This window comes from Balaenoptera ricei, chromosome 18 (genome assembly GCF_028023285.1).
Source record: "Balaenoptera ricei isolate mBalRic1 chromosome 18, mBalRic1.hap2, whole genome shotgun sequence".
NCBI lineage: Eukaryota > Metazoa > Chordata > Mammalia > Artiodactyla > Balaenopteridae > Balaenoptera > Balaenoptera ricei.
The window spans coordinates 54,619,995-54,647,384 of NC_082656.1; the positions used below are offsets into that span (position 1 = coordinate 54,619,995).

The following is a 27,390-nucleotide window of genomic DNA, read 5'->3' on the forward strand; positions in this document are numbered from 1 at the left end:
TTTACAAAGGAGTAAAATAATTTCTATTATTCTTAGGAATTCTCCCCCTAATAAACCACGAAGTACATGATTAAAAAAAATAATAATACAGTTGAAATATTTCTCCATGTAAGAAATCTCCCTGAAATGCTGTGATTGTCTTCACCAACATTTAAATGAAAAGTATAATAAATACACAATATGTTAAAAAATTGGTAATACAAACTGTTCATTTAAAAAATCACTTTGATATTTTAAGTTGACAGTACAATAAAATGTCACTCTCGAACTCACAGAGTCTAAAAATATTTGGGTAAAAGGCCAAAATAATGAATACTGCCACTGTGAATACAATTAGGAAATTACATATTTTTCACATGATCATGTGTTAGTAAGTTATTTCATTTATTTTTCAAGATAGACAGCAGAAGCATTATGATGTCTTAAGTAAGTAACTGTGAACTCACTTAAAAAGTATGGCTGTCTCTAGCTACCTGGTTAGGTAAGAGTAATAGGAAGTTTCTCCCTACTAAGCGAGTAGCTATAAAAGAATGTTAATGTTGGATTGGGAAATATTCACCCAGCCGTGGCTCAGGAGCTCTCTCTCTCTCTCCTAGCATTCCCCTTCCACAACCCCCTGGAAGGCAGACAGTGCTGCACCACAGCAGCCAGGGTTCACTGCAAGTAATGGGAACGGGAAATCACAGCAAAACACCCAAAACGTAAGGGAGCTGGGAGCACTGCAGACAAACACAGCCACAAACTGACTGCAAAAGCAACAGAGCTTCAATCCCTGGGTTGAACCAACGGAGGAGGGAAAAGTGGCAAGCACATGATTAGAGAAGCAGCCAAGAAATTTCAATGTTTATCTCAGCTTCTTTCAAGGTCTATCCTTATGTTTTGACAAAACAACAACAACAGCATAAAAATGTGTACGTCATATTGAGGGGTATATTATGCTTTTGGAGGAAAAGAAATTAATTATATTTTTCACTGACTACTGAAATAAATATCTATTCCCCTATCAACCAACTAATGTGAAGAAAAGCAGTCTAAAAATATGATAGATGCCTGGGCAGCCCCATGGGATTCAGAACGTGGTTATAAATAAGCCACATTTAAATACATAGAGGTTCACAGCTACAGCTTCTGGGGCTAGAGGACAATGATGATTGTCTGATTCTAAACATTACCATTCACACTCCCTCCAAAACAACATAAAATCCACACAGAGCAGGCTTCCCTGGTGGCACAGTGGTTAAGAATCCGCCCGCCAATGCAGGGGACACGGGTTCGAGCCCTGGTCCAGGAAGATCCCACGTGCCGTGGAGCAACTAAGCCCGTGCGCCACAACTACTGAGCCCACGTGCCACAACTACTGAAGCCCACATGCCTAGAGCCCGTGCTCCGCAACAAAGAGACGCCACCGCAATGAGAAGCCCGCGCATCGCAACGAAGAGCAGCCCCCGCTCGCAGCAACTAGAGAAAACCTGTGCGCAGCAATGAAGACCCAACTCAGCCAAAAATAAAATAAATAAATTAAAAAAAAAAAAATCCACACAGAGCAAAGAAAACCACACATGACTCAAGCCTTCAGCAGTATCAGGAAATAATGGACCTCAGGACTTTTAAGGTGCCTGAAACCAGAGCGACCAAATTCCAAGGGGGGGTGGGGGCCGGGCACAGAAGGGGAGGCTCAAGAAGGGAACAGAGGGAAGAACTGGCGAAGTCACCCCCCAAGGGAAAACCCAAACCTCAGCGTGAAAATGCCAGATACGGGCAAGGGCTTGAAGGTTCACAGTGCCAGCCATAGGAAAAAGGCTTCAAAGTATGCAGGACGACTGCTCACCCATCAGGCTGACACAAATTAAAAGGTATGAGGGACAACACATGCTGCTGGCAAGGCTGTGGAGAAACAGGCACTCTCGTGCACTGCTGGTGAGAATGCAAATTAGAGGGGAATTGTTACTATCTCACGAAACTACACAGGCATTAGTCTTCGACCCAGCAACCTTACTTCGAAAAATTTACCTCAGAGGTACACCTCTAACAATATTCATTGTTATTGTTGCAAAATATTAGAAAATACTTTTTATTCCAAGCATAAGAAATTGATTTAATAAACTACAAGATATATACACAATTGTACTATGCAGATGTAAAATATGAATTGGGAAGATCTCTATGAACTGATAAGGAATGATTTCTAGGAGATACAGTAAAGTGTAAAGACAAAGTACAGAAGAGCATATATAAAATGCTACATTTTGAAAAATAAAGATGGGGAAATAATTACATATATGTAAATATATACATACCATATTTACACCTATATCAATGCAGATATAGATAGACGGTGTGTGTGGTTATTTATATATTAATCTTTAAAAGAATAAACACAGTAAGGAGAAACTGGAAAACAATGAACTTCATAACCTACAAGCACAGCGTGAAGGGGTGGGAAGTAGGGATGCCAGAGATGGGGGAGGGAATGACACTTGGGTGAGTATACCATTTTTGTGTAACTTAACTTTTGGAAACATATTAAGGTTCTACACATTCAAAAAATAAAACTCCATCTGAGGATGTGGGAGGAGGGACCCTTAAACTTAAAAGCAAACTGAAACAGCGCACTGGACCACAAACCACTCTCCTTGGAAGTCTGAGAGCTCCAAGTCAGCAGGACATGGTAGGGGTCAGCAGTTAAACCAATGTCTTCCTACAAAGGGCCAGGAAGACTGTTACAAGAGGGAGAAGAGGAACCCCACTCAGTGACATTCTTTTAATCCATCCCTTTTCTGCCCTACCTTTGGCATTCCTCTGGAGCCTCATTCATTGTTCAAGGCCAAAGTTATCTCCAGGCTGAAAGGTCATCCCTCTTTCTCCCCCACCCGAGATCAGATCTTACTCACTTTACGGAGATGAACCCCTGTCCCAGGACAGGGTGAGACAAAGTGCACCTGGTAAAAGGGCCTGTTTTCAGGAACAAGGGAAGGAAGGTCATCCTTGGCTGTTGCCACTTTTTACAAAGAATCTGCTAGTTCTACCTATTTTTATCCATATTAAATGAAGTTTAAAGAAAAAGAAAACTAAAACAAATGAACCCAACTCTATTCCAAAGGAATAACATAATCCCACTGAAAGGGGGTGGGAAGAAAGAATCCATAACTTATGAACACAGTATTTGACTCTATACCTTCGGTCTTGGGGTAGGACACAGGCCAGAGGGGGCGAGAGGGGGAGAGAGGGGGGCAGAAGCAAGAGTGATAAACAAATCCTGAACTCTTTTTAGGGAGTTTGTTTTTATAGTAGCGTGGGCAAAGCAAATATAAAACTATTTTAGACATAGTTTAGGACTGAGTGAATGAGAAATAAATGTATTGATATTGTTGGGAGCCAGGATTCTTACTGTGGAAGAAGGGACATAAACATGGAATGAGACAAGGTAAGAAAGCACCCTATGGGAATGGGCTGGAATTAAGAGGTATCAGTGCGGACTTATTATTTCTAAAATACACGTATGTATGTATACATGCACACAGATGTGTACTGGGGATGCAATGAATACACCTAGTGCTCAGCTGGTGTCTAGTACTATTCCCCACTAAACACAACCTAGGTTTTTTAGAGAAATAGCTGATTCTAGGACTCATACAGATAAGCCTGGAACAACTCGTTATGCCAGAAAGTAAGGAAGTACTCAAAAAAACGAAGAGGCATGTCACCAGAACACAGAAGTCAGCGTGAAGGGACTCCCACTGGCGAAATCTGAGACAATATAAGCACCCAAATAATTAAGTACAGTAATGACGAAAAAAGAGAAATGTGTCTACACCAATAATAAGTAGACAGGCAAACAAATATTAAATGGGCTCTTGCTTAGAGTAAAACGCAAAGGGCTGACAGGTGAATGTGAGGAGGTGCTGGTGTTGGAAAAATCATCATTTCTGCAGCCATTATAGTAAAGACTGGCTCAGGCAAGAACAATCAACAGATGCGAAATCTAGAGAGAAATTTTGATGAGAAGCAGGTATCTTAAAAATTAACAGTGTCAACCCAAAGACTGCTTATTAGTTTCAAGTGAAAAAATTCTAACTCTGCAGTAGTGAAATCAAACAAAATTTTACAGGTGATCGAAATTTACATCACCAATAAAGGGCAGGTGGGCATTTTGTGCCTCCAAATGTGATGCCCTGAGAAGGACACAATATCACTTACATGGTATTTTAGTCTGGAATGCACAACCTGAATCTAAACATGAGGAAATATTAGAGAAACAAAAATGAGGAAACTTTTGTTAAAAAAAGGAAGTACCATATTCTTCAAAAATGTCAATGTCATAATAAACAAAGAAAAGGTGCTAAAATGCTACAGATTAAAGGAGACTAAAGAGACATGAGAAATAAATACAATGCCTGATCCTAGACTGGAGGGGAAAAATGCCAGAAAAGAATTAGCGGATCAACTGACAAAACACAAACTATTTAAGGAGTAAAGGATCATAATGTATGCAAGTTATTCTTAAAGGACAAGAAAAAAAAAAGTTTTATACACACATGCATACAGAGTACGTGAGAGAATGAGAGCATGAATGTACAAATGATAAAGCAAACAGATCAAAATGTTACCAACAGGTGAATCTGATTCAAGAATATATGGGCACTCTATGTACTATTCTTATTTTTGGGAACCTTTCTGTAAGCTTAAAATTATTTCCAAATAAGAGATTTTTTTAAGTTCACATTTACATTTTTTAAAAAATCAGGAGTTGCAAATTACATCCCAGAGACTTAGGTTATAGGGTTCTGAATATTTACCCACATCACAGATGGTACAGGTTTATTAGCACAGTCTTATTAAGCTTTTCCTTCAGCTCTACTATGCCCAAACTATACAAAATTCTCAGAGCATCTTCACTCTTTTCAAGCTTTGGCAAAAAAGAGAAAGAGCAAAACAGACAGGCAAACAGACAGAGAGAGACACAGAGAGGGAGAGGAAAAAGTAAACTATAATTCTAAACAAATCTAACAAGAAAAACAGGCCTTCAAAAAGTTCTAAAATAAAAATAATTCTACATGTTAAGAAAAATGATTCTTTACAAACTAGTTGGGAAATCAGTTTTCAGTGACAGAATTAGCTCTACTGAATGCTTAACAGATTCTGACCTGGAATAAACATGCCCAATATTCTAACACAGCTGTTAAATTTAATAAATTCTAATGCTACACTAGAGAAGAAAATCATTTCAAAGTAAAGTCTGTTAGGTTTTGTGTATGTTGGATGTGGAGACAGGAAATATGCATATGCAATAATTATAATACAAGAATTTCACTGAAACCAGAAAAAATAGCTAACGTAGACAAATCTCAAGGCAACGGTACAATGCAATATTATTAATGCTTAAAAAATTTCTTACAGAAAAACTTCCAAATGTGAAGACCTGTCCATCCATTAAAAGTACTGCCGTGTGGTTGCTGCCTGCAGTAACTTGTGTGCTAGGGCCTGGCAATGCTTGAACAAGAGTGGGACATCCCCTAGGTTAAAAAAAAAAAAAAAAAAAAAAATTAAGTCAATTTCTTACAAGACCCAACTGAAATAAAAAACAATAAACAATGCAATAAAAAATAGAAGAGATAAAAGGCACTAATAAGAATATTCAGCAAACACTTATTAAGGTACTATATGCCTGTCTCCATCCTATGTGTCAGGTACACAAAGATGAAAAAGACATAATCACTGACTTTAAGGAGATTATTAAAAAGATTTCTTGAGTTTACTACCTTAACTATGGACACATAATTTTTATTTTTTCTGAAAGACTGGTGCTACCTTTGTTTTAAAAGAAAAAAAATGTTACCTTATATAGTGAATGGCAAGTTAGAGAGCTCTATAAATATTTGTCGGATGAAATAAAAATCATGTGCTGATTTAACAGGAACTCAATCCAAGAACCATACAAAACAATTAAATTTATGTCTTCTTTTCTACTTTTTTCCACTGAACTGTCAATTATTTTTATGTCTTCTTTTCTACCGTTTTTTCACTGAACTGTAATTTTAAATTTTAACATATACAGTAGTTAATGAATTAGAATACAGTAACATGAGAGGCACCGCAGCAGTGGCTACAAGCTCAGGCTCTAGATGTAGACTGCCTGGGTGTGAATCCTGGCTCCACCACGTGGTAGCAACGTACTATGACTTTGAACAAGTTACTCATCCTTTTTGTATTTCAGTTTTCTCTTCTATTACATGGAGATAATACTAAACAGTATTTACCCCATAGGGTTCCTATGAACAATAAAGAAGCTCACATACGTCAAGGGCTTGGATCAGTGTCTGTTACACAGTTAACAATTAATAAATGGTAACTATTATGATAAATGGCATCCCTGTATTCATCTTATCTATCCTTGTAACCATCCTTATATCACTTTATTTACCACTTTCAGTAATCATCATCTATAATGAGAATAATCACACTATAGAAATAGTCCACACATAATAAGAGGGCTCTGCTTTTGAGACAATGTAATTATAATACTTTAATTTTTTTTAAATTACATATATTTTTTAATGATTATTCAGGCTGCAATGAAAAATGAACTGGGAAGAGGCAACACTAGCAGCTGGAAACCTAGTTAAGAAAATGTCACAATAATCTGGGTGAGTTATGGTGAAGGCCTGAAATAGGAACAGTGTGGACTGAAAGGAATGAATGGATTTGACAGCTCTGTAAGGAATAGAACTGACTAGACTCTGGCAATGATTGACATGGGAAAATGAAGGTTTTCTGCTTAAGTAACAAGGTAGTTGGTAGTAACATTCACTTAAGCTATGAGAATGAATGAGAGCTAGGAAGACAAAGAGAGAAAAGATAGTTTTCATTGTAAGTCTCTCTAACATTTAGGTATGAACAGAGGAAGAAGAAGAGCTCATAAAATCTAGGCCATAACAAAGAATGAACTCTGTGAAAATGTGGTACGTAGACAGTCATTTCAAGAATAGGAAAATAATGTACATGCTGAATGCTCTAGAGACAGACGCAAATGACCACCTGATTTTGCAAGAAGGAAGTCTCTGGTGGAGTAGGCACAACACTATGTAGCAAAGGAAGAGTTAACAGTGGGGTCAGAGACTAATGCAAAACCCCTTCAAAAACCTCAGCACAAAAGGGAAAAAGGAGAACCAGCAGCTAGAGGGAAAATGGAGCTGAAGGGGAAGCTCCGTCCTTTTTAAGAATCTGCAGAAGTTTAAAAGAGTGAGTAAAGATAAGGACATATGGTTCAGAGGGGAGACAAGAAACAGAACCAGATCCCTATGGAAAAGGCAGAGAGGCTTCACAGCACGGACAAGAACAGGCCCCACTTTCAGTGTAACATGAAGAAGGACGAAAGAAGTAGTAGGGACGCAGGCAGGTTGGCAGAGTTGCTGGACTGAAGAATTTCCCATCTTATGTTTTTATTTTTGCTGTGATGTGAACAGAGGTCAAGTGCTGAGAGGAAGAAGGAAATGGGTGATGAGAGAATTTAAAGATTACGGAAAGGGTACGGTGGTGAATGGAAAAAATAAAAACCTAGACCAGAATTTTTTAACCCAGATCCAGATGACTTCTAGGAAGTCTGAAGGTGAGATTCAGGAGATCTGTGAATCTTCTAAATCTGGAAGCCAACTTTTAAGTGTATATTCTTATGTCTGTTTTTCTGAAGAGACAGCCTATGTCATTCATCACATTCTCAAAAGGTCTTAAATCAAATAGTTCAAAACTACAAACCAGGAGGATCACTGCCTATTGTAGAAGGATTGGTTCAATCTACAAATCCTAACAATCTGTATAAGTATGGTGATTTATTTTTTTCCAGAAGCCTAAGTTAGACATAGAAAATATAGGTAGACCGATGCATGCTTGAAGTTTTGCCATGCCTTAGCAACAAGACCCAAGAGGGTGAGAAAACTGAGGATAATGTTAAGAGTACAGGTGAAGAGAATAAATGACAGTCTCTAAGGTGGGTTGGAAAAAAACTGAAACAGGCGACAGACACTAAGAAAGTAGAGGGCTGTAGACAATGAAGTACTGATAAAGTCAAAGACCAAGTAAAGTAATGCTAAGTAACAGAAGAGGAAATTGTCATCAGATCATAGGTTGTTTAAACTTAAAAATTCAGAGTTGGAGCTATGCTAGATCCATAATGGGTCCTGGGAATGGCCACCATGAATGCGGACGTAAAGTTCACTATATCTAACTCACGGTGTCAAGGTAACTGTATTGTATGGGACCATTCACGAGTGTGACAAGACTCAGACTGGGGAAGCATTGTGAGCCAGATACTAAATTTTCAGTGAATGAAAGGCAGTGACTAAAACAGGTAGGTAGTAACCAAAGGGGAGGAGAGCAGAATGGCCCTGCCTCAAAAGAGTAGTTTTTACTTGAGGATACAATAATATGGCTAGGAACAGCAGTGAAAGTTAAGCGGTTCTCAAATCTGAGGTACTGGGAGTTTTGGCAATAAACAATTACCAGGTCAAAGGGCTGTATGGCGAACTAATGTCCTCACAGAAATGTCCAGTTCGATTCAAACAAAGGATTAAAGGGAAAGTACCTAAAACTGTTTACTTGCCTGCAGTTTACAAAGCATTTTCATATAAAATGTATCACTGGTTATCAAAATAACTCTATGGGTAGATCTGAAGCCCTTTAAAAAGGATTTTCCCAGAGTTAGTGGCAATTCTTCTAATAAACTCTTTTCATGATACTAGAGCCCATTTATTAAATTATTTGGTAAACACAGGAAGAACAGAAAAGAAAAATTATATGTGTATGTGTATGCATGCCAGGCATTTTACAGACACTGTATTAATTCTTCAACAATGCTATGGGATATTTAAACTAAGGCTCAGTAAATTATGGTCACATAGCTGGTAAGAGATGAATCAAAGATATGAACCTTGTCTAAATGGTTACAGACACCATGACTGTGTAGCATATTAATGCAGAAGGAGGATATAGCAAGAAAAAGATGAAACTCAGAAACATTATAAGAATTATCCAAATTCTACTGAAAAAAGGGGAATAAAAGCATCTAAACGCTATAGTCCCTTTCCCAACATCCAGGTTTAAGTTTACGGAAAAGAGTAAAAGAATTTGGAATTCAGAGATTTAGGAGCATACTGAAGAAAATAAACGAAAAAGCGGGTTGGTAGACTCATGTCATGAGTGAATGTATTACAGCCCCCAGAAGCTTTTTGACCTCACTTTTAAAACCAGCAACAGTAACAGCCAATATTTATTGAGCATTTACTACAGGCTAGGCCCTGTGCTAGGGAAACAACACGTTATCATCTCACTGAACAACAACCTTCTGACAGAAAGATACTTATTCCCGTTCAAAAGGAAGAAACTGAGACACAGGAAAGTTAAGTAATTTGGTCAAGGTCACATGGGCACCAAGTGATATAATCAGACTCAGTCATCCTGGCAAGACAACACATTAAATAAAGAGAATACCAATAACACGTTTCTACCTTTAGCACATGCACACTACAATATTTATCTTACATTAATCACACACTATTAATGTGTGCTATACAATAAATTTCAGTTACAAGTGCTTGATTACTAGAAACTTAAAAAAAAATACCTTCCAACTTTATTTCAACTAAATATCTATAAATGTTTTGCTTTGTGGTACTTAGTTAATATGTATGCTATTGAGGCTTTGTTCCTCCAGGGATTGTTCCTCCATATACACGGTCAATTCCTTTTGGAATTCGTAACAGTTCCTGACTCCTGCCTTCCAAGTGCCAGATAAATCCAGACAAACAGGGTCACTGGAGTGTTTCCAGCACAGACGGTTCTGGCTGGTTTTCGTTTAATCCACCAGGCACAGCGCGTAGGCGTTATTTCACTGCGTCACCCAGTCTGGTGCTCCCCACCCTCATGGAATCAGCCTTCCAGTTACAACTCAATCGATGGAACCAGCAGTGAAAATTCACATGTTGGAAAAGAACAACTTTGGGCAGTTGAAAGAAATCCCACCAGAGTTTAATCTCCTTAAAAAACCCTAATTATTTAATTTTCAACATTAAAAGCTATCTTACTTCATGAAGATATATTCGAAACTATTAAAAATACTTAGCATATTGCCATGATACTGTCACCTGAGCAAGTCAAGGTACGGTGCTCCCTGGTTGATAATCAGGACCAGGAGGCAATGTTTTTAGGTAGCCTCTTCATTTTAAGAGCTGGCTTGAGATCCTTCCCGTTCTACAGCCGTTACACCTCAACGTGGGGTGGCAGGACTTGTGCTTATGCTGTTCATTCTTCACACTGTGCAGGCACCTTAGGGCTGTGATTTGATTATAGATATGATTTCCACTATTTCCCTCCCACTCAGTCAAGACCAGGAAACACATACATTTGCTAAATCTCTTCTGTGGAATGATATACAAGTACAGAGTCTGATTTGTGAGAAAGTGCCCCCCTTGCGGCACACATGACTGACGTTCCGTCATGTCTAACTGTAATGCACCTTTCCCAGGTTATGTCATGACTCACAAAATAATCTCCAGCTAAATAACAACAGCAATAATGATGATGATGACGATAATAATAAATTCTTTTCTGTGTCATGAGTCTTCCGTGAGAAACAGAACAAAAAGTTTCCAAATTCTTCTCCATGCATATTACAAGCCCTGTCTCAGTCTCTGCATAGGAGTGATGTTGTTCAATTGCGACGCAAAGTACCTGCTGCCCTCTAATACCTGTGACAGTAATTGCTCAACCCTGCAAAGCCACTGATATTCTGAAATTTCCAATGTCCGATATACAAATGCCATACCTGGTGACATTTGATACAGTAATCTGTCAAAGACCTTTTGCTCTCTTTCCAAGCACAATATTTGTCCTTAAGATTGTGATAGTTTTATAAACGTCTTAACAAGTGTCAAACGTATGTTGCACTTGTGTTTTTGGTAAGAAGTTCAACTCGATGGTATCTCAAATCATCTCTTTTCATCAGTAACAACGGTCATCGAAGTAACTAAGGACATTCCTTTCATCCTCATTTTCTGTGCACTGCAAATGGACCTGACCCTGCCTTTTAGGGATGGATGGCATTTCTTAATCCCGGATGCACAGTAGACTGTGGAGAGCTTTTAGGAAAGAACTGATGCTGGCATCCTATCCAACCCTTGCTGCGTCCATCTCCCATGCCCAACGCCCATCTCCCAACACACACCTCGTAAAAAGTCTAGATTTAGGGTCCAGGCATGGCATTTTTGAAGTTCCCCAAGTAATTCTACTGTGCAGGCAGGATTAAGAATCACTGGTCTTTACCATGTAAATGGCATCATCCCTGCCACAGTAATGAAGTGATTTCAGAATAAAGTGAAAATTATGGATTTTATTTAATGACTGGAGTGATTCACTGTATGTGAATGAGAAACCATATAGTTCCAGCTGCTTCTGGCAGGTACCTTGTGACTATAGGAAGAATCAGGCAAGAGTAGAGAGACAAAAAGAAAGGAGGTTCAGTGGCAAACTGAATTGGTGAGTCAGGTCTAGTCTGAAGCTGCCCTGTATTATCCCCAGACTTATAAATAAACCTGGTTTCAGTGGTGGGGCAGCCACACACGTGGACCACTCAGATCTTGAAGACCACCTGCTGCAGGGAACATAAAATGACTGACAGCCTCAGATGCTGTTCCTTTGGGTCCACGAGGCCATTCTTCCCCTGGGAAGCTACCAGCCTGTGACTGAGCACTGTGAAGGTATGCATGCTGGCCCATTCTGCCCACTTTGGGACTCTTCCAAAGGCAGCCTTGGCTTGAGGACACCCCACTGGCCTGGCTAAAACCCAGTCAGAACTGCACGGTAACCTAACTCTTCCTAACCCATTCTTCCTTCTTTCCCTTCACAGGGGTCAGATCTACATCGGGCCTATTCCTGCTCTTTTCCCTTTTATCTTTCACAGCAGTTTTCTACCAATAAACCCTTTGCACATCTAATCCTATCTTTGCATCTTCTTCCTGGAAGACCTGAGCTAACAAAGATGGATTTTCTATACTTTTGACCAAAAGCATTCTCACTGTATTAAGCAGAAGTGGAATCAGCTGCTGTAATGAAAGCAAAGTGACAGGGAATTAAACAAGACAGAAGTTTACTACTCTTTCAGGTAAGCACCCAATTATAAGGAGCTGATGTGGCAGTTCCATGGTGTCGGGGACCCAGACTATTCCTATCTTGTGGCTCTGCCATTCTCAATACATAGTTTCCAACTTATGATCGCTATGATGACTTTTCCAGCTCCTGCCGTCAGGCATGGACTCCAGGCAGCAAGCTGGGAGGGAAGAGGGAGAAAGGGAAGGGTGTCCCCCTTCCCTTTAACAGCATGATCCCAAAGCTGCACATATCACTTTAGTTTACTCGGCCATATCTTGCTGCAATGGAGGCGGGAAAATGAAGTCTTTAGCTTCATGGTCTTGTCACCAACTAAAACTCTATTACCAAATGAAGCAGGGAAGAATGGATATTAAAAAATATCTAGTAGTCTCTACCACAATTAGTTCTTCACTATGCTGGATAAGTCAAAACAGTTTCTCTGAGTGACCATTAGATTTTGTTTGAAAATTATGGAAAAGCTTCAATGACTTCATGTTAATATTAGACCAAAATTTAAAAACGATAACATCAAGGAGTATGAATAAATCTATTGCTGATTTGTTAAAATTCTATTTGGGGATAGTCACTGTCTCATCCATTGCCATGAACAGCCTTTAAAAAGATATTAATTCTTAAGAATGCAGTAAGATTTTGTGATAATCATAATCACTCTCACATTTTAAATGTATAAAATGTAAATCAATTTTTCTCCCGAAACTACAAAATCATCTATCCCCACAAAAGCACTCAACCACAAAATCAAGAAGAAACAAGAATTTATGGGCCACAGTTTGCAAAACAGTGGTATAAATACTTTTTCAAGTGTAGAAATATATATTTAGAAAGAAAAAAGGAAAGAAAGAAAGGAAGAAAGAAAGAGAAAAAAAAAAAAAACACTCAGCATCTTCCCACAAAAAGTTAAAGTACCTGGAATTGACATCCCCGTGTCCGAGCTGCCCGTGCTGCCCGTACCCAAATGTGTAGACGTCGCCGTTCTCCATTAAAACCACTGAAACCAAAATCAGAGCTTTATGTTTTCATTGTATGCATTTCATATTTCTATCACAACTATACTGAAGGCAGTGCAATTTTCACTATTTAAAATTTGTAGAGCCATTAAAAACAGGCAATTGAAGCATCGACAAATTTATATTTAATGAGAAATAAATATAATTTCAGTTCTGTAAAATATCTTTGTAGGTTATAAAAATGTATGTTTTCATAATATACGCTTTAAAATTCTTATAAATGCCATTTAATAACAATATTTAATAAAACATTGGTTTGGGTCAGCTGTAAAGTCTTTTTATAATGAGTAACTACATAGAAAATGTTCTCTCACATCTAGGATAATTATATAGGTAGGTGGGTTTGAGCTCTGCACAGTTACGTACAACATCAATATGTCTGTCAGAACTTTAGTATTTGTCAATGTCTTATCAAATAAGGAAACATATTGAGTATCAAAAGAAAGAATGTGACATTTTTTATGTTTACGTTGAAGAGTACAACCTAAGCTATATAATCCAAATGTCAATTATTTACCAGGAATTGAAATTTCTACTTTTTAAAAAAATATAGATATTTGTTGATGCACATCTCTCACTGAACAGTAACAAAGTTTGTGACCAGATTATAAAAATCACAGAACTGTAGAGTTCAAAGGGATTTCAGGGATTATTTTATCTTCAGGAATTTCATGAACTGAATTATAAAATAAGTCCATCAGAAGACAGATTAGAAGTCAGATCTCTACATGTACCACAATGTTCATTGCAGCACTATTTACACTAGCCAGGACATGGAAGCAACCTAAGTGTCCATCGACACATGAATGGATAAAGAAGATGTGGCACATATAGACAATGGAATATTACTCAGCCATAAAAAGAAATGAAATTGAACTATTTGTAGTGAGGTGGATGGACCTAGAGTCTGTCATACAGAGTGAAGTAAGTCAGAAAGAGAAAAACAAATACTGTATGCTAACACATATATATAGAATCTAAAAAAAAAAAAAAGAATCGTTCTGATGAACCTAGGGGCAGGACAGGAATAAAGCTGCAGATGTAGAGAATGGACTTGAGGACACAGGGAGGGGGAAGGGTAAGCTAGGACGAAGTGAGAGAGTAGCACTGACATATATACACTACCAAATGTAAAATAGATAGCTAGTGGGAAGCAGCCGCATAGCACAGGGAGATCAGCTCGGTGCTTTGTGATCACCTAGAAAGGTGGTATAGGGAGGGTGGAAGAGAGACACAAGAGGGAGGGGATATGGGGATATATGTATACGTATAGCTGATTCACTTTGTTATATGGCAGAAACTAACATAACATTGTAAAGCTATTATACTCCAATAAAGATGTTAAAAAAAAAAAAAGTCAGATCTCTAGACAATCATTTTATAGCTTAAAAGAGATTGTGTAATAAATATGCTTTCATAGACTTGAGAGATACTGTCACACTATAGCTTTTAAACACAGTTAACAGACTACATTTGTCAAAACTAAACAAATAGGTTATTCAGCACAATTGTAAAAATGCAGTTATACCCTAAAGTTCCAGCCGCTACCTGAATGGTGAAATCCACAGCTGACTTGTACTGCCCGGAGCTCACAGTCAAATCGCACAGAGCCTGGAGGATATGTTGTGATTTTGCTTGCATCCTTTTCTCCTCGTTCTCCACTTCCATCTGTAAGTGTTACAATTTGTAATTAAGCCATTATTCATCTTCAAAATAAAATTTAAAATCAGTTTACTATGGAAAAACAAGAGAAAATGTTAAAAGGAACAAGCAAGAAGAATCTGTAGCTGTTAGAAGTGATAGATCAAGACTCTACCTGCAAAGAAGCAATTTTGAAAAGATATACTATATACTTCTGTTTGCAAATATCACTAAATCAGTAAAAACACAGATAAGGTCTGGTTACAGATAAAGCCTATTAATCTAATCAGTTATGTAATGTAAATGGGTCATTAAGTTATAGAAATAACAAAAATCTAAATGTAATAGTTTATATGGGAAAATTTAGTGTACATAAAAATAACTGCATGCAAAGTCATTTAATTGTTTTAAACTTAGTGATATTGTTAGTGCTAGCCGTTTAAAAAAAATTTCTAGTTGACTGGCAAATGACTTAGATTTCCCAGACACATCTAGAAAGGCTACTCTGTCCGCCAGTATTGCTAAACTCAACTGAACTTTAAAAAATTTATAAAGACCAAATAGCTTTATCCACTGTATTGCAGTTCAATGGTTTCCTGTCGTTCATTTTGTCTGTCCCACCTTGACCCTCAGCCAGTCAGCTCTGCGGTCTTCTTCAGTCCCCCAAACACAACTCTGAACCAAACCCTCTGCTTTTATTCCTTCTTTCCTCCTCCCTTCTTTTTATAATTTCCTACCATAAGCTTGCTTTAAGGTCCTCCCTCCAACCCTAGTTTCTACATTTGACTTTGAATATTCTGGCATTTTAACCATAAAATTTTAAAAACACATTCCACAATTTAACAACTTTACTTTGGAATGTGTAAATAAGAAAGGCAACTTACTTTTCCTAGTCTAATACTATACATCAACTAAAATACGACCTCTATGTCATCAAGATTCAAATTCCTTACACATGGAATAAATGTAAATCTGGATGGAATTTCAGGTCAACTAGTCTAAGCTAAGTGCTTTGTGATACAGTAAATCTAAACAAGTGTGTATAATATGCAGATACACATGTGGATCTACAGGCACACATTTTAAAATAATTCTGTATTTTCATTACCCATTTTAGAATACTAAGCAGAATAACATCAAATCATTTCATGTTCACATTATCCTTTCTTTTTCTATCTAATATTTCTAACCTTTACTACTATCCAGGTAAGACAAAATTGGCCTAAATTACGAGTTCCATTTCTATAACTAAATGACTCTAGCATTTCAAAAAGTTTTAAACTCTTTACAACATTAGGACAGTAAAACCTCACTAATTCAGAATAACACAGAAATGGGTTGGCCTATATAACTTACTGAAAAGGTCTTAATTATAGAATGTTTAAGTAAAAGTTCAGTTTTATTACCTTCAAGCAGAACAGATTATAGATTAAACTAAATGCTATTGATACAATAAATAAAATGTGGTTACCTACATTATAAATCAAAATAGGCCTATTTTACATAAAAATGTACCATAAACATAAAAGTCCTTTAACATACAAGAATTAATTGCTGGACCCAGAGGTTGAAGGCACGTTGAAGGAATCCTTCATTTCTTGAGCCCTTGGTTTGAAAAGCTAGTGATTTTAGACAGGTTTCCCCTTATAAGTATGACCCTGAAAATTCAGAGGAAGAAGTTATTTTGAATTTTTTACTCAAAAAAGATCACAAATACTGTATCTGAAGTACCATAAATTTTGAATTAGTGAGAGGTTTTACTATAAAAGGAAAAAGAATATGATTCTTCTTTTGCTAAATTATCTAATGTGGGTTTGTCAAATTAAATCTGCAAGAATGGATGGGCTAAAAAAAAAAAAAAAAAAAATCACAACATTTAGTTTTACTCCATCCAAAATGCAATATACTCTTAGTTCAAAGACTCCTCATCTTGGAAATGGTTAAGTATAAACAAGGGCCTACCCATAAAGGAATAAGTATCTTCCAAACACTATTTAAATAAGATGACAGATATATAAAAATTTTACAGCTTTATCTCAATTGGTAAAAATATCTAATTATTAAAACCAAATCTGATTTAATAAAGAAAACAAATTGTGTTCATTTGATTGTGCCAGACCTAACTAAATTCAATGTTACACCTTAATTTCAGTTTATATAAATGTATTGATGCCTAGTTAAAGCTTTTACCTTTGAATCTGGCATTCTGCCCTCTCCCTCCAGTCAGAGATTAAATATAGATACAAAGCCCACAATAGAGACAAAGCATCAGGGAAGGAGGAAAAAAAAGCCTAGTAATTTACTGATTAAAATCATAGTGATTAAAAGAGTACTAGCTATTATTTAGAGGTAAAAAATAATACTAGAAACATTTTGTTCAAGTGCATCTAAACAAACCTTTATATAAAATAATTTTTCAATTATTACAGACGGTGAAAATATTGTTATTATAAGAAAAAAACAGGGATAAGGTTCTTGATCACTAGTAGCAGCAGTGACAGAATTTTTTAAATATACATCTGTATCTGGAATTTTATGTCAGTTCAAAAAATTAAGTACAATTCTAATAATTTAAAAATTTACAAAAGTTTATCAAAGAACAAAGATACCTAATAAACAGTCAAGAATCTAGTGTAAATTCAAGAACTAGCAAGCGAAATTCAGCAAGATAAATTCTCCCCAAGCTCATTACTCAGTAAAGTGTCAATGAGCAGCAATAAAATTAATCTCACATTTTTAGGAAAGTTAGGCTTAAATATTCTTATAATTGGCCATTTAGGTATATCTGTATTTTCCCTAATATGAGTATGTTCATACATGTATCATACGATACTGAAACTATGATAGCTATAAAGTTTTGACAGATATGTAACTACAGTATTGTATGTATATATACATTATTTATGCATATTTGTGTACACACACAGAGAAAAGAGGATTCAGTATCTAAAGGACTCTAACTTTTAATTTTTATTTAAATCTATACTTTTTGGGTAATCTTATAAGCATGCATATATCACTGAATGTATCACAAAACACAGTGAGTACTTTGAATGAAATCACTAAAATAAAACAGCAAAGCAGTAGTAATTACAATTTGCTAAACACCCCTGTGCTAAACACTGAAAATTTAAATAGCACAGTGGATAGTGCTTTTGGGCACTGGAGCCTAAGAGACTTGGATTGGAATCCTGGCTCTACTATTTGCTAGTTTTACGATAACTGGACACTGGATCTTTTTGAGTTTTAGTTTTCCCATCTATAAGATAGGAATAATGGTACATTACCTCACAAGGTATTTATGAGAAATAAGTGCAATAATGTATGAAAAGTGTTCAGTCAATATTATTGTTGCTCTCCTTAATCAATACAATAATCCGATGATAAGGGTATTGTTATTCCATTTTGCAGTTGGGAAAACCAAGGCTTTAGAGGGGTTAAGTAGCCAGCCCAAAGTAATAAATGGTAGAGCAGTTTTAGAAATTGATCAAAAATAAGGCTCACGCATTTTACCACCACCAAATGGCTGACATCTTAAATCTTTTGTAAAAATAATTACACATTTAACAAATCTCAAATTTTGTACCTTTAAGATAATTCTAAAAGAGGATGCAAGGAATTCAAAGAATTCAAGCTAGTATTCATGGAGAATTTTTATTTGCAAAGTATATACATATACACACACACACACACATATCTTAATTTAATCTTCATATCAACATCTTCAGTTAGGAATTATCATTCTTATTTTTAAAAGAAGGAAACTGAAACCAAAGAGATTAAGAAATTTATGAACGGCCACACAGTTCTAGTAAATGAAAAACAGGATTAAAACTGAGGCCTAATTCCAAAGGCTGTATTTCCATTACACCACACTGTTTCTTTACAGAAAACAGGTGTAAAATACACACAGATGTTTTTGAGTGCGCCTTCAGATTTTCACATCAGTCACTTCAAGACTATCTCCAGAATAATTCTAATGTTCCTAACTAGGAGTAGTACATTAAAATCTTTTTTTTCTACGTAAGGCACTGAATAGTTGAAACAAATGTTAATTCAGATAACTGTTTAAAATATAGTCTACAGTTACATTCTTTAAATACTATATGTTATATGGATTATATGTTATACATAACTGATTCCGTCTTACACACTATTTTGCCTCTGGTCAAAATTTGCCTGTATAGGATAGATTCTGTGACCTTCTCTGAATTCTTTCCAATCAGCCAGAAGCTCTCCAACTTTCCATCTTAGAACTCACTCCTGTTAACAATAAATCCACAGTTCTTACCCTCCACACACCTCTACAAAAAAGTCATAGTCTAGAAAATTTAAATCATTATTATCCTACAATGGTGTACCACCAACATAATTAAATGTAAGATAGAACACAGCAATTAATACAGCGAATTTGTCAGTGCAAGATAAACACGGTAATACAAAAGAGAAAAAAATGTACGTAGGAAAAATAATTTATTAAAAGACTATGTCTATATGCAGCAGGAGTAAAAGCAGTGACTGGCAAGGGGATTAAATGACAGGAACAGCGAATGCAAAGGGAGTAACGGAAAGTGAATCTGTGGATGTACAGTGAGTGTTAAGTTAATACTCTCTAGATAAAATGGGACACCATCTGATAAAGTAATACTTACACTTTAAATTCATTTTGGTGGTAAAGAGATGAAACTATTCCACTCTATAAAACCATACAATCTGATGATTAAAAATAAAATGGCCTTATACTGTAATACTACAAAGTAAGTCCTTCCAAAGAGGTTACCCTGTGGCAGACAAGATGGAAGTAAGGCTTGCTATCGTTGAGTAATTTCTATAGCTAATCAGTGTGACATTGTAAAAAGTCTATTTTAAACTTGTAACCTTGGTTTTCTTTAGCATTTCATTTTAAAATTCTGGAAAAAAAACAAAGATGACTGTCTATATGATACTAACATGGAGCTGAAAAAGTTTTAAAACTGTTTATTGAAATGTGAATAGTTAACCTCCGGTGAAGTACTGGAAGAAGTCCACTTTCATATAATTGGCAAGAAAAAGACACTTGATAAAATCTGTTCTAATACTGGCAGAGTAGAAAATGTGAGATCAGAGATTCTAGCAATAACCAAAATAATTTACATAGCACACCCCAAATATTATTCCTTAGATTTAAATATTAATGGCATTGTTAGAGCACCCAGTAAATAAAGCAATCACAAATTTTACTACGGTTAATCACATTAGACTTAAAATACTCACAATTTTTATTTCTGCAGAATATAACTTGAGTAGTGCTCTATTTGTGTTTTTACTAAAAACAGGGGTTTTTATCTGTTTTGTTTTGCATTTTTGCTTTGAGTGACAAACTGATAGATTGAAACAGGCAAAGAAAAATAAAGTTGATTATAATATATGGCATATGAAAGTTTAAAAATAAAATTAGTCTATAACAGTTTTGCAGCCCCAAAAAAAGACAAAACATTAGTTAGATTAATTTGCATGGAATATGTGTTTTTAAAATCTTCTATTTTGCAGGGTTTATTTCAGGCATTTAAGAAAACAGTAGGTTTAAGTTGTACTACTCAAAGAGTGCTTGGTTCCCATGCCAGGATTCAAGGCAGAATTTATACATAAATTTATAAGTTCTCTGCATTAAATTCTTTCCTGATCTTAGTTGACCCATAATCTGTGGTTTAAGGAAAAATAATCTTGTTTTAGGAATATATCAAATATCAAATAAATCATGTGTATTGTGAATATAAACTTTTATATTAAAACAATGGAAGTGCTGTAGCAATCAACTCATTATTACTTTATACACTGAATTTAGCAATTCTGTTAATTCTAAAGCAAATAAACAGAATTAAAAAAAGAGAGAAGGACTGCAAAATGCCAGATGGCAGTGATCTAAGAGCAGATAATAAAGTATATAAAATAGAGAGCAATAATTATTTTTTCTACCTTCCCTTAACTTTAGGAAATTTGAAAAGGAATGGAAAAGAAAAAGATATACTGTAAAATGTCTTCTTTTTATTAAAGTTAACCAAAAAAATACAATAAAATAAGATTGACAGTTACTGACAAACAGTACACTTTCAGCATGTTCTTTCTCCTCAGGCTATATAATAATGATAGAAGCAAAGTAGAAGAATTAGGTTTGTGCATTTTCCCAGAGACAAAATTCGAATAAGTGGAAGAAATTGGGAAAGTATCCCACTTAGTTGATAAGGAAGACCAAATACCTTTGTGCTTGTCCCGTTTATGCTTTAGCTGTGCTGGATGGGATCTGAGTCTGGCTAGAGCCTGTTCTCGATGGTTCATAAAAATAGGACCAGCAAATACAAGGGGGCCTGAGGAGAAACATTTTGTATGTGCATAGAAAAGCTCACAAAATGAAAACACTACAATGAACAAAACTAATTCAAACTAAAAAGCATGGAAATTAAAGTTTTGGACATGATACTTTTCTCCCAAATCCCCCCCGCCCCGTTAACCTCCCACTCCCAACCATAACCTATTCACCATTCTATACACAAGTTTTATTATCTTAAATATAGTCAGTAAAGTAAACATTCTGATCTTTTAAACTTATAAAATTATTAGGTAGTTACTAATAGTCTCAAATAGATAATCAGAGAGTTCAAATAGAATAAATCAAATTATCTTACAAATCTTTTAATATCATATATATTCAAACTTGGTAAACCACACATTCATTAAAAACAAATATCTTTCCTTTTAAAATACCAAACACCAACAAAGTTTTAAATTAATGATTAAATTTTAACAAGGTCTTCAAGATTTAATATCCATATCAATTTTGATACAAAACCAAGATGTTACTGACAACTACATTCTGTCATAGAGGTAAGAAAACAAGGTGGTCAAAAACAAAACAAAAACAAAAAATTACTATGATCTGCGATATACATATTTATATACATACACATTTATATACATACAAATACATACATACATACAACATACACACATATATACATGTATATGTATATATATAAAATCACTGCTTTATAAAGACAGAATTGTATAAGCTGCATTTGATTTGATTTTCTAAAAAAGATAAATCTAACTTTATGATTTTAACCACATACACAAAATCAGACACAAGGATAAGCTGAATTTCATACTGATGATGAAGAGGGGACTCTAAACCCAGTAACATTTTTAGAACATTAACGGTTCTCTCATAAAACAATTTCTTTCTGAAGCTCCTCTATGTACATATACATATATACATAAATATACACTGACACAGATTACAGTCATTTCTACTTATACAGTATTTAAGAAAAAAATCTGTAGCCAAATTAATTTCAATAAAATTTAAAAACTGTTTTCCCCATTACTGTTTAGCTTGAAAAGAAAAATTTAAATTATACCTTAAAATTTTAGTTCTTTTCTTACAGAACAGAACCACAGCTTCCTTGAGTTTTAGCAATATCAAAAATGCTTACAAATTTCAAAACACTAAATTTGACAGTTAAGAAGTTACCAGTATTTGAAAAGGAAATTGACAGTATATATGCACTGAACATTTTTAATTAATTTCTGTGATTCTCTATAGATCTTCAGCTATAACTAATTTTTCTAACAATGCGACAAAATGAAACTACTGCTCTGTAATAAAATTTGACAAATGTCATATTAAATACCAAAGTACCCTGCATTAAACATTAAACAATGGGTAGAAAAAAATATATTTAAATTATGTCTCTAGATATAGAAAAAAACACAAGCAGCATCAATTCTATGAAAAACCAAGAATAACATATTATATGATTACTACAGGTAGAAATATGCTAATTTAATGTTAATAGAAGAATTAAATACTATTTTCCAGTAACGCAGTATCAATCATTTTCAAACTAAGATTATATAAACTAAGCTTCATCTTTAAAATATAATAAAATGAGATACATTTCAAATATGAACACATGTCATTTCTTCAACTTGCCCTATTTTTCAATTGATTTACTAAAGCAGATAATATAAATCATTCTAAAACGTGTAAGACACTTTCCAACTATACCAAGAATTGTAAATATTAAAATAACAATAATATTAAGCTGTATTACCATTTTCTAATTTCTGTGGCCTGCCTGAGATACTATTCCTTTCCATAAAAATATTATACCCATAATATTCAGAGTTATTTAGTCTCTCATAAATTCAATCTTTTCAGGGTCCTTTCTATACATAAATACAGAAGGCCCACTGGCAATCACACATAGAAAGTACATCACTCGAGCTCAACTTAAGTTACCATTTATAATATCAAGTTACCAGGTTCTAAAATACTCTTGTATCCCATGGACTAAAATAATTTTTCTTACATAGTTAAGTCATTCATTTATTCACCAAACATTTTTGATTATCTTTAATGTAACAGATGCTAGGTATCATAGATATAATGACAAAGACACAGATCTCATTCAAATTCAGTCCACCAGGGAAGACAGAATAAAAACAAAGAATTGCAATATGTTCTAATAAATGTTATAAAGTAAATCTGTACACATCATATCCTGAAGGATGAAAAGTGATCAAATCAACTTGAGTGAATCAAAGAGGTTTCAAAGAGGGACTTCCCTGGTGGTGCAGTGGTTAAGAATCCACCTACCAATGCAGGGGACACGGGTTCGAGCCTGGGTCCAGGAAGATCCCACATGCCGCAGAGCAACTAAGGCCGTGCGCCACAACTACTGAGCCTGTGCTCTGGAGCCTGCGAGCCACAACTGCTGAGCCCGCAGGCCAGAACTACTGAAGCCTGTGCTCCGCAACAAGAGAAGCCACCGCAATGAGAAGCCCGCGCACCGCAACGAAGAGTAGCCCCCGCTCTCCACAACTAGCGAAAGCCTACGCACAGCAACGAACACCCAATGCAGCCAAAAAGAAAAAAAGAGAGATTTCAAAAAATGAGAAAAAGTTTGCCAAGAGAGAAAGAAGAGAAGAGAGGGCATTCCAGGTAAAAGGAATAGGATTTATAAAAGCACGAAGACATAAACAACATTACTGTATGGTCATTAAAAACACACACGAGTGTTCGCGGCGACGATGGCAACAGCGGCAGGAGGTTTGGTTGTCACCCGTTGGCTGCGCGGCGCTGCGCTCGGCGGCGGCCATTGCAGCTTATTTTCAGTTGCTTTTTAAAGACGGAAAGCTCATGGTGCAGATGGTTATTTCCAGTGCTGGGGCTGGAGGCCTGGCAGAATGGGTGCTGATGGAGCTACAGGGGGAGATCGAGGCTCGCTACAGCACTGGGTTAGCTGGAAACCTCCTGCGAGACCTGCACCACTGAGGGAATCCCTGTGTTGAACGTGGGGCATCATATCCTGTATGGGAAAACCATCCACCTGGAGAAAACCTTTGCCGTCCTTGTTAAACACACTCCCGGGGGGGAGCAAGATTGTGATCTTGGCTGCGAGAATGGCACCCCATACCTGGTGACAGCACTCATCAAAAACAAGATCCTTTTCAAAACTCGCCCCAAGCCCATTATCACCAATGTCCCCAAGAAAGTATGAAAGAACCCCAGATTTTCCTAGAGAGAGGCCAACTCCTTGGACTCACGCTCCGCTGCCACCTCAAGGACAGATGGATAGTTCCCTGGGACCACAAGGGGGTCCTGTTTTAAACATAGGCCACCCACTGGGTATGAACTCAGATCCCTTCCTTATGGCAACAGGCTCTCTTGGTGGAAATTTGGCCCCATTTCCAAGGAACCCATTTCCTTTTCCAACTTCATCAGGTTCACTGGCTTCAAATCCAGCACCTTTCCCTGCTGGTGCTCGTGACCCAAGCATGGCTTCTTTTCCAAGAGGGATGAATCCCACTGGCACAGGTGCAGTTTCTTTCCCAAGGCTGGGTGGTCTCTTGGGCCCAAGCCCAGGGTCAGCTCTAAATCCTGGAGCAGGGGCTCTTCCAGGCCCAGGGTCTCTGTCTAACCCAAGGTTAGGGAGTCTCCCAGGGCCAGGTCCTATGTCCAACCCAAGGCCAAGTGGTGTTCTGAGAACAGGTCCTGACCTCAGAAGTGGTGGCCCCATGGGCCCTGGATCTGGACCCAACCTGAGAGCAGGTGTCCTGTTGACATCTGGGGATGGTCCTCCCAATCCTAGACCTGTTGGCCTGGGCCCTAGACCAAGTCCCAATCTGAGATCAGGCTTTGTAGGTACGAACCCTGCCCCGAGGTCAGGTACGTTTCCAGGCCCTGGCCTTGCGCCCAACCCAAGATCAAGTGGCCTGGGCCGAGGCCTTGGGCCTAATCCCAGGGCAGGTGGCCTGGGCCCAAGCCCTAATTTGGGCACCAGAGCGGGTGGCCTCTTGGGCACAGGATCTGGTCTTAAGAATGGCTGGACCTCAAAGCCTAAATCTTGCCCCCATTCTAAGAGCAGCTGGTCTTCTAGGAGCAAATTCAGCTGCTTTCTCACAAGCTTCTGGAAACGTGGGCACAAGCCCATCTTCCACAGCCAGCACACCTGGCCCCACAGGCCCAAACTCGGGTCCTGGCTCTCAGGGAACTGGCCTTCCAGGGCCAATCCCATGTCGAGGGCTCCTGGCCCCATTAGCCCTAATTCAGCTCATTTTTCAAGCCCACTGGCCCCATGGGAGTAAAGGCTAATCCTTTTCCAAGAGGGACAGGTTCAGGGGGATTGAACCCAGCTGCTTTCTCTCAGTCTTCTAACACATTGGCTTCAAACTCAGTTAACTTCCAGGGGTCTGCTGGCCTCCAGGGCTCAAGTCCAGCAATTTTCCCAAGAGCCTCTGGGCCACTAGGCTCCAACCCAGCTACCTTCCCAAGGTCTACTGGCCCATTAGGCCCTGGTCAGGTTAATTCCCCCAGGTCAGCTCCCAAGGCTCTTCACCAGCAGGCCCTGTGGGTATCAACCCAGCTCCTTTCGCAAGGCCAGCTGGGACCCTGGGTCTAAGCCCAGCTTCCTTTCCAGGGATGAATGGCCCTGCAAGCAAGACCTTGGTCCCATTTCCTAGAGTGGGGAGCCTCCCTGGCACAAACCCAGCTGCTTTCCCCAGACCAGGGGCTCCAATGGCTGCAATGTACCCAAATGGAATGTTACCCCCTTAGACACCATTTTCTCTCCAGGACCACCTTGGTTTCCAGACACTGTGGTTCTGGGCAGGGGCTGTGTTTTGGGTGAAAGGGTAGTTATGGAGCTACAGTCTGAAGTACATAGCTGGGGATCAAGTTCAAATGAGCCTTTTTCCCCCCTCTGCGTCTTTCTTGACTGAAGGTGAAATGTTATCTGTGGGACATGGACTTTGGCAGGTGGGAATGATCCCGCCTTGCAAGAAGGAATCTCCAGCCTTCCAGAAGCCTGCTGTGCTTCTGTCCTACAGCTTTCTGCCCCTTGTTTCTTACTAGTTTCTTGAATTGTTCTTGTGGACTTCTCCTCAGGGATACATTGGCCTGCAGGTCCCAATTCATATGCGGTCCCCTGCTCACCACTGGGGAATCAGCTCACTGCTCTCTAGAAATGTCGCACTGGTGAGTGGACCACGCTTCAGCAGCACTGACCTGGCCACACTCTACTGCCATACCTTCCCCTGGGGGCTGGAACACAGAACAGGGAAGCGCAACCACTTCAGAGAGCCACCAAATACAATTTCTGCTTGCCTGACTGGGCCTGCAGCTCCCTTCTCCTGGGACTTACTTAGAGGAGGCCAGGATCACGGCTCCACTGCTCATCCCACTCCCTCTCCACTGGTACTCCCAATCAAAGAACCTCAAAATTAAACTGATGTGGATGGGGTTAGGTGAACTGGGGTGGGGGTGGGGGGAATGAAGGGGAGAAATCACTGTGTTTCGTTCAGCCTGATGTGAAAGGATGGTTGGTGTTTTCCTGCAGTGTATCTTGTCTTACTGTTTCTTTAATAAATGGGATGAGAGGGAAAAAAACACACACACACAAACATAGCTGAAATGGATGGACTATAAGGTTATGAGGCAGAAAGTAGTGGGATATGAGTTTGGAGATGAATATACAAAAGAGATAATTAATGTCTTTTGATACCATTACACTTCATTGTAGAGGCGATGAGAAGTCCGTGAAACATTTTCAGTTAGTCAACAGGCACACATTAAGTACTGGCCAATTTCAGGCACCATGCAAGGTTCTAGGAACACTTGGATAAACAAGACCCCATCTCTGATTCAAGAAGCTCACAGTCTAATGGTTGAGGGAAAGTTTACAGAAAACTCAAGAAGAAATTATGATGGTGTGCTATGACAAAATTAAGCACACTGGAGGGGCAGCTGGCAAAACCTGAGGGTGGGAAAGTACGGAGTTACTTTCAGAAAGTCATTGGTGATACATTTCAAGAACCTAAAAATTATTATTATCCTCTGGCCCAGTAATTATACATACAGAAATCTGTTCTAAGGAAAACTGAAATATTTTTTAAAAGAATTTCAGCTCAAAGGCATTATTATAACCTTATTAATGGTAATGAAAAATTAAAACAATCCAAAAAGAAGAACAGTTAATCAAAAACTATGGTATATTTTCTCACTGGAATAATAATCAGCCATTAAAACAAGATTTATAAAGAAAAA

The 27,390-nt window shown here is 37.6% G+C and overlaps 1 protein-coding gene and 2 pseudogenes across 6 annotated transcripts in view; 2 read left to right on the forward strand and 1 right to left on the reverse strand.

Annotated features, from left to right (window-relative positions):
- The window catches only part of MYCBP2 (MYC binding protein 2), a 269,085-nt gene that overhangs the window by 153,745 nt on the left and 87,950 nt on the right, over positions 1 to 27,390 (reverse strand). For 5 of the 6 annotated variants that reach the window (XM_059903374.1, XM_059903373.1, XM_059903370.1 and 2 more), the window contains exons 18-21: positions 21,044 to 21,151; positions 14,715 to 14,834; positions 13,066 to 13,147; positions 5,396 to 5,513 (exon numbers count right to left, since the gene is read on the reverse strand). In XM_059903374.1, coding sequence (XP_059759357.1) covers positions 5,396 to 5,513; positions 13,066 to 13,147; positions 14,715 to 14,834; positions 21,044 to 21,151 — 428 coding nt within the window. The remainder of the gene's footprint in view (positions 1 to 5,395; positions 5,514 to 13,065; positions 13,148 to 14,714; positions 14,835 to 21,043; positions 21,152 to 27,390) is intronic. The other variant, XM_059903372.1, reaches the window with a different exon arrangement.
- Positions 23,947 to 24,358, forward strand: LOC132352379 (chromosome transmission fidelity protein 8 homolog; annotated as a pseudogene).
- LOC132352378 (decreased expression in renal and prostate cancer protein-like) lies at positions 24,366 to 25,902 on the forward strand (annotated as a pseudogene).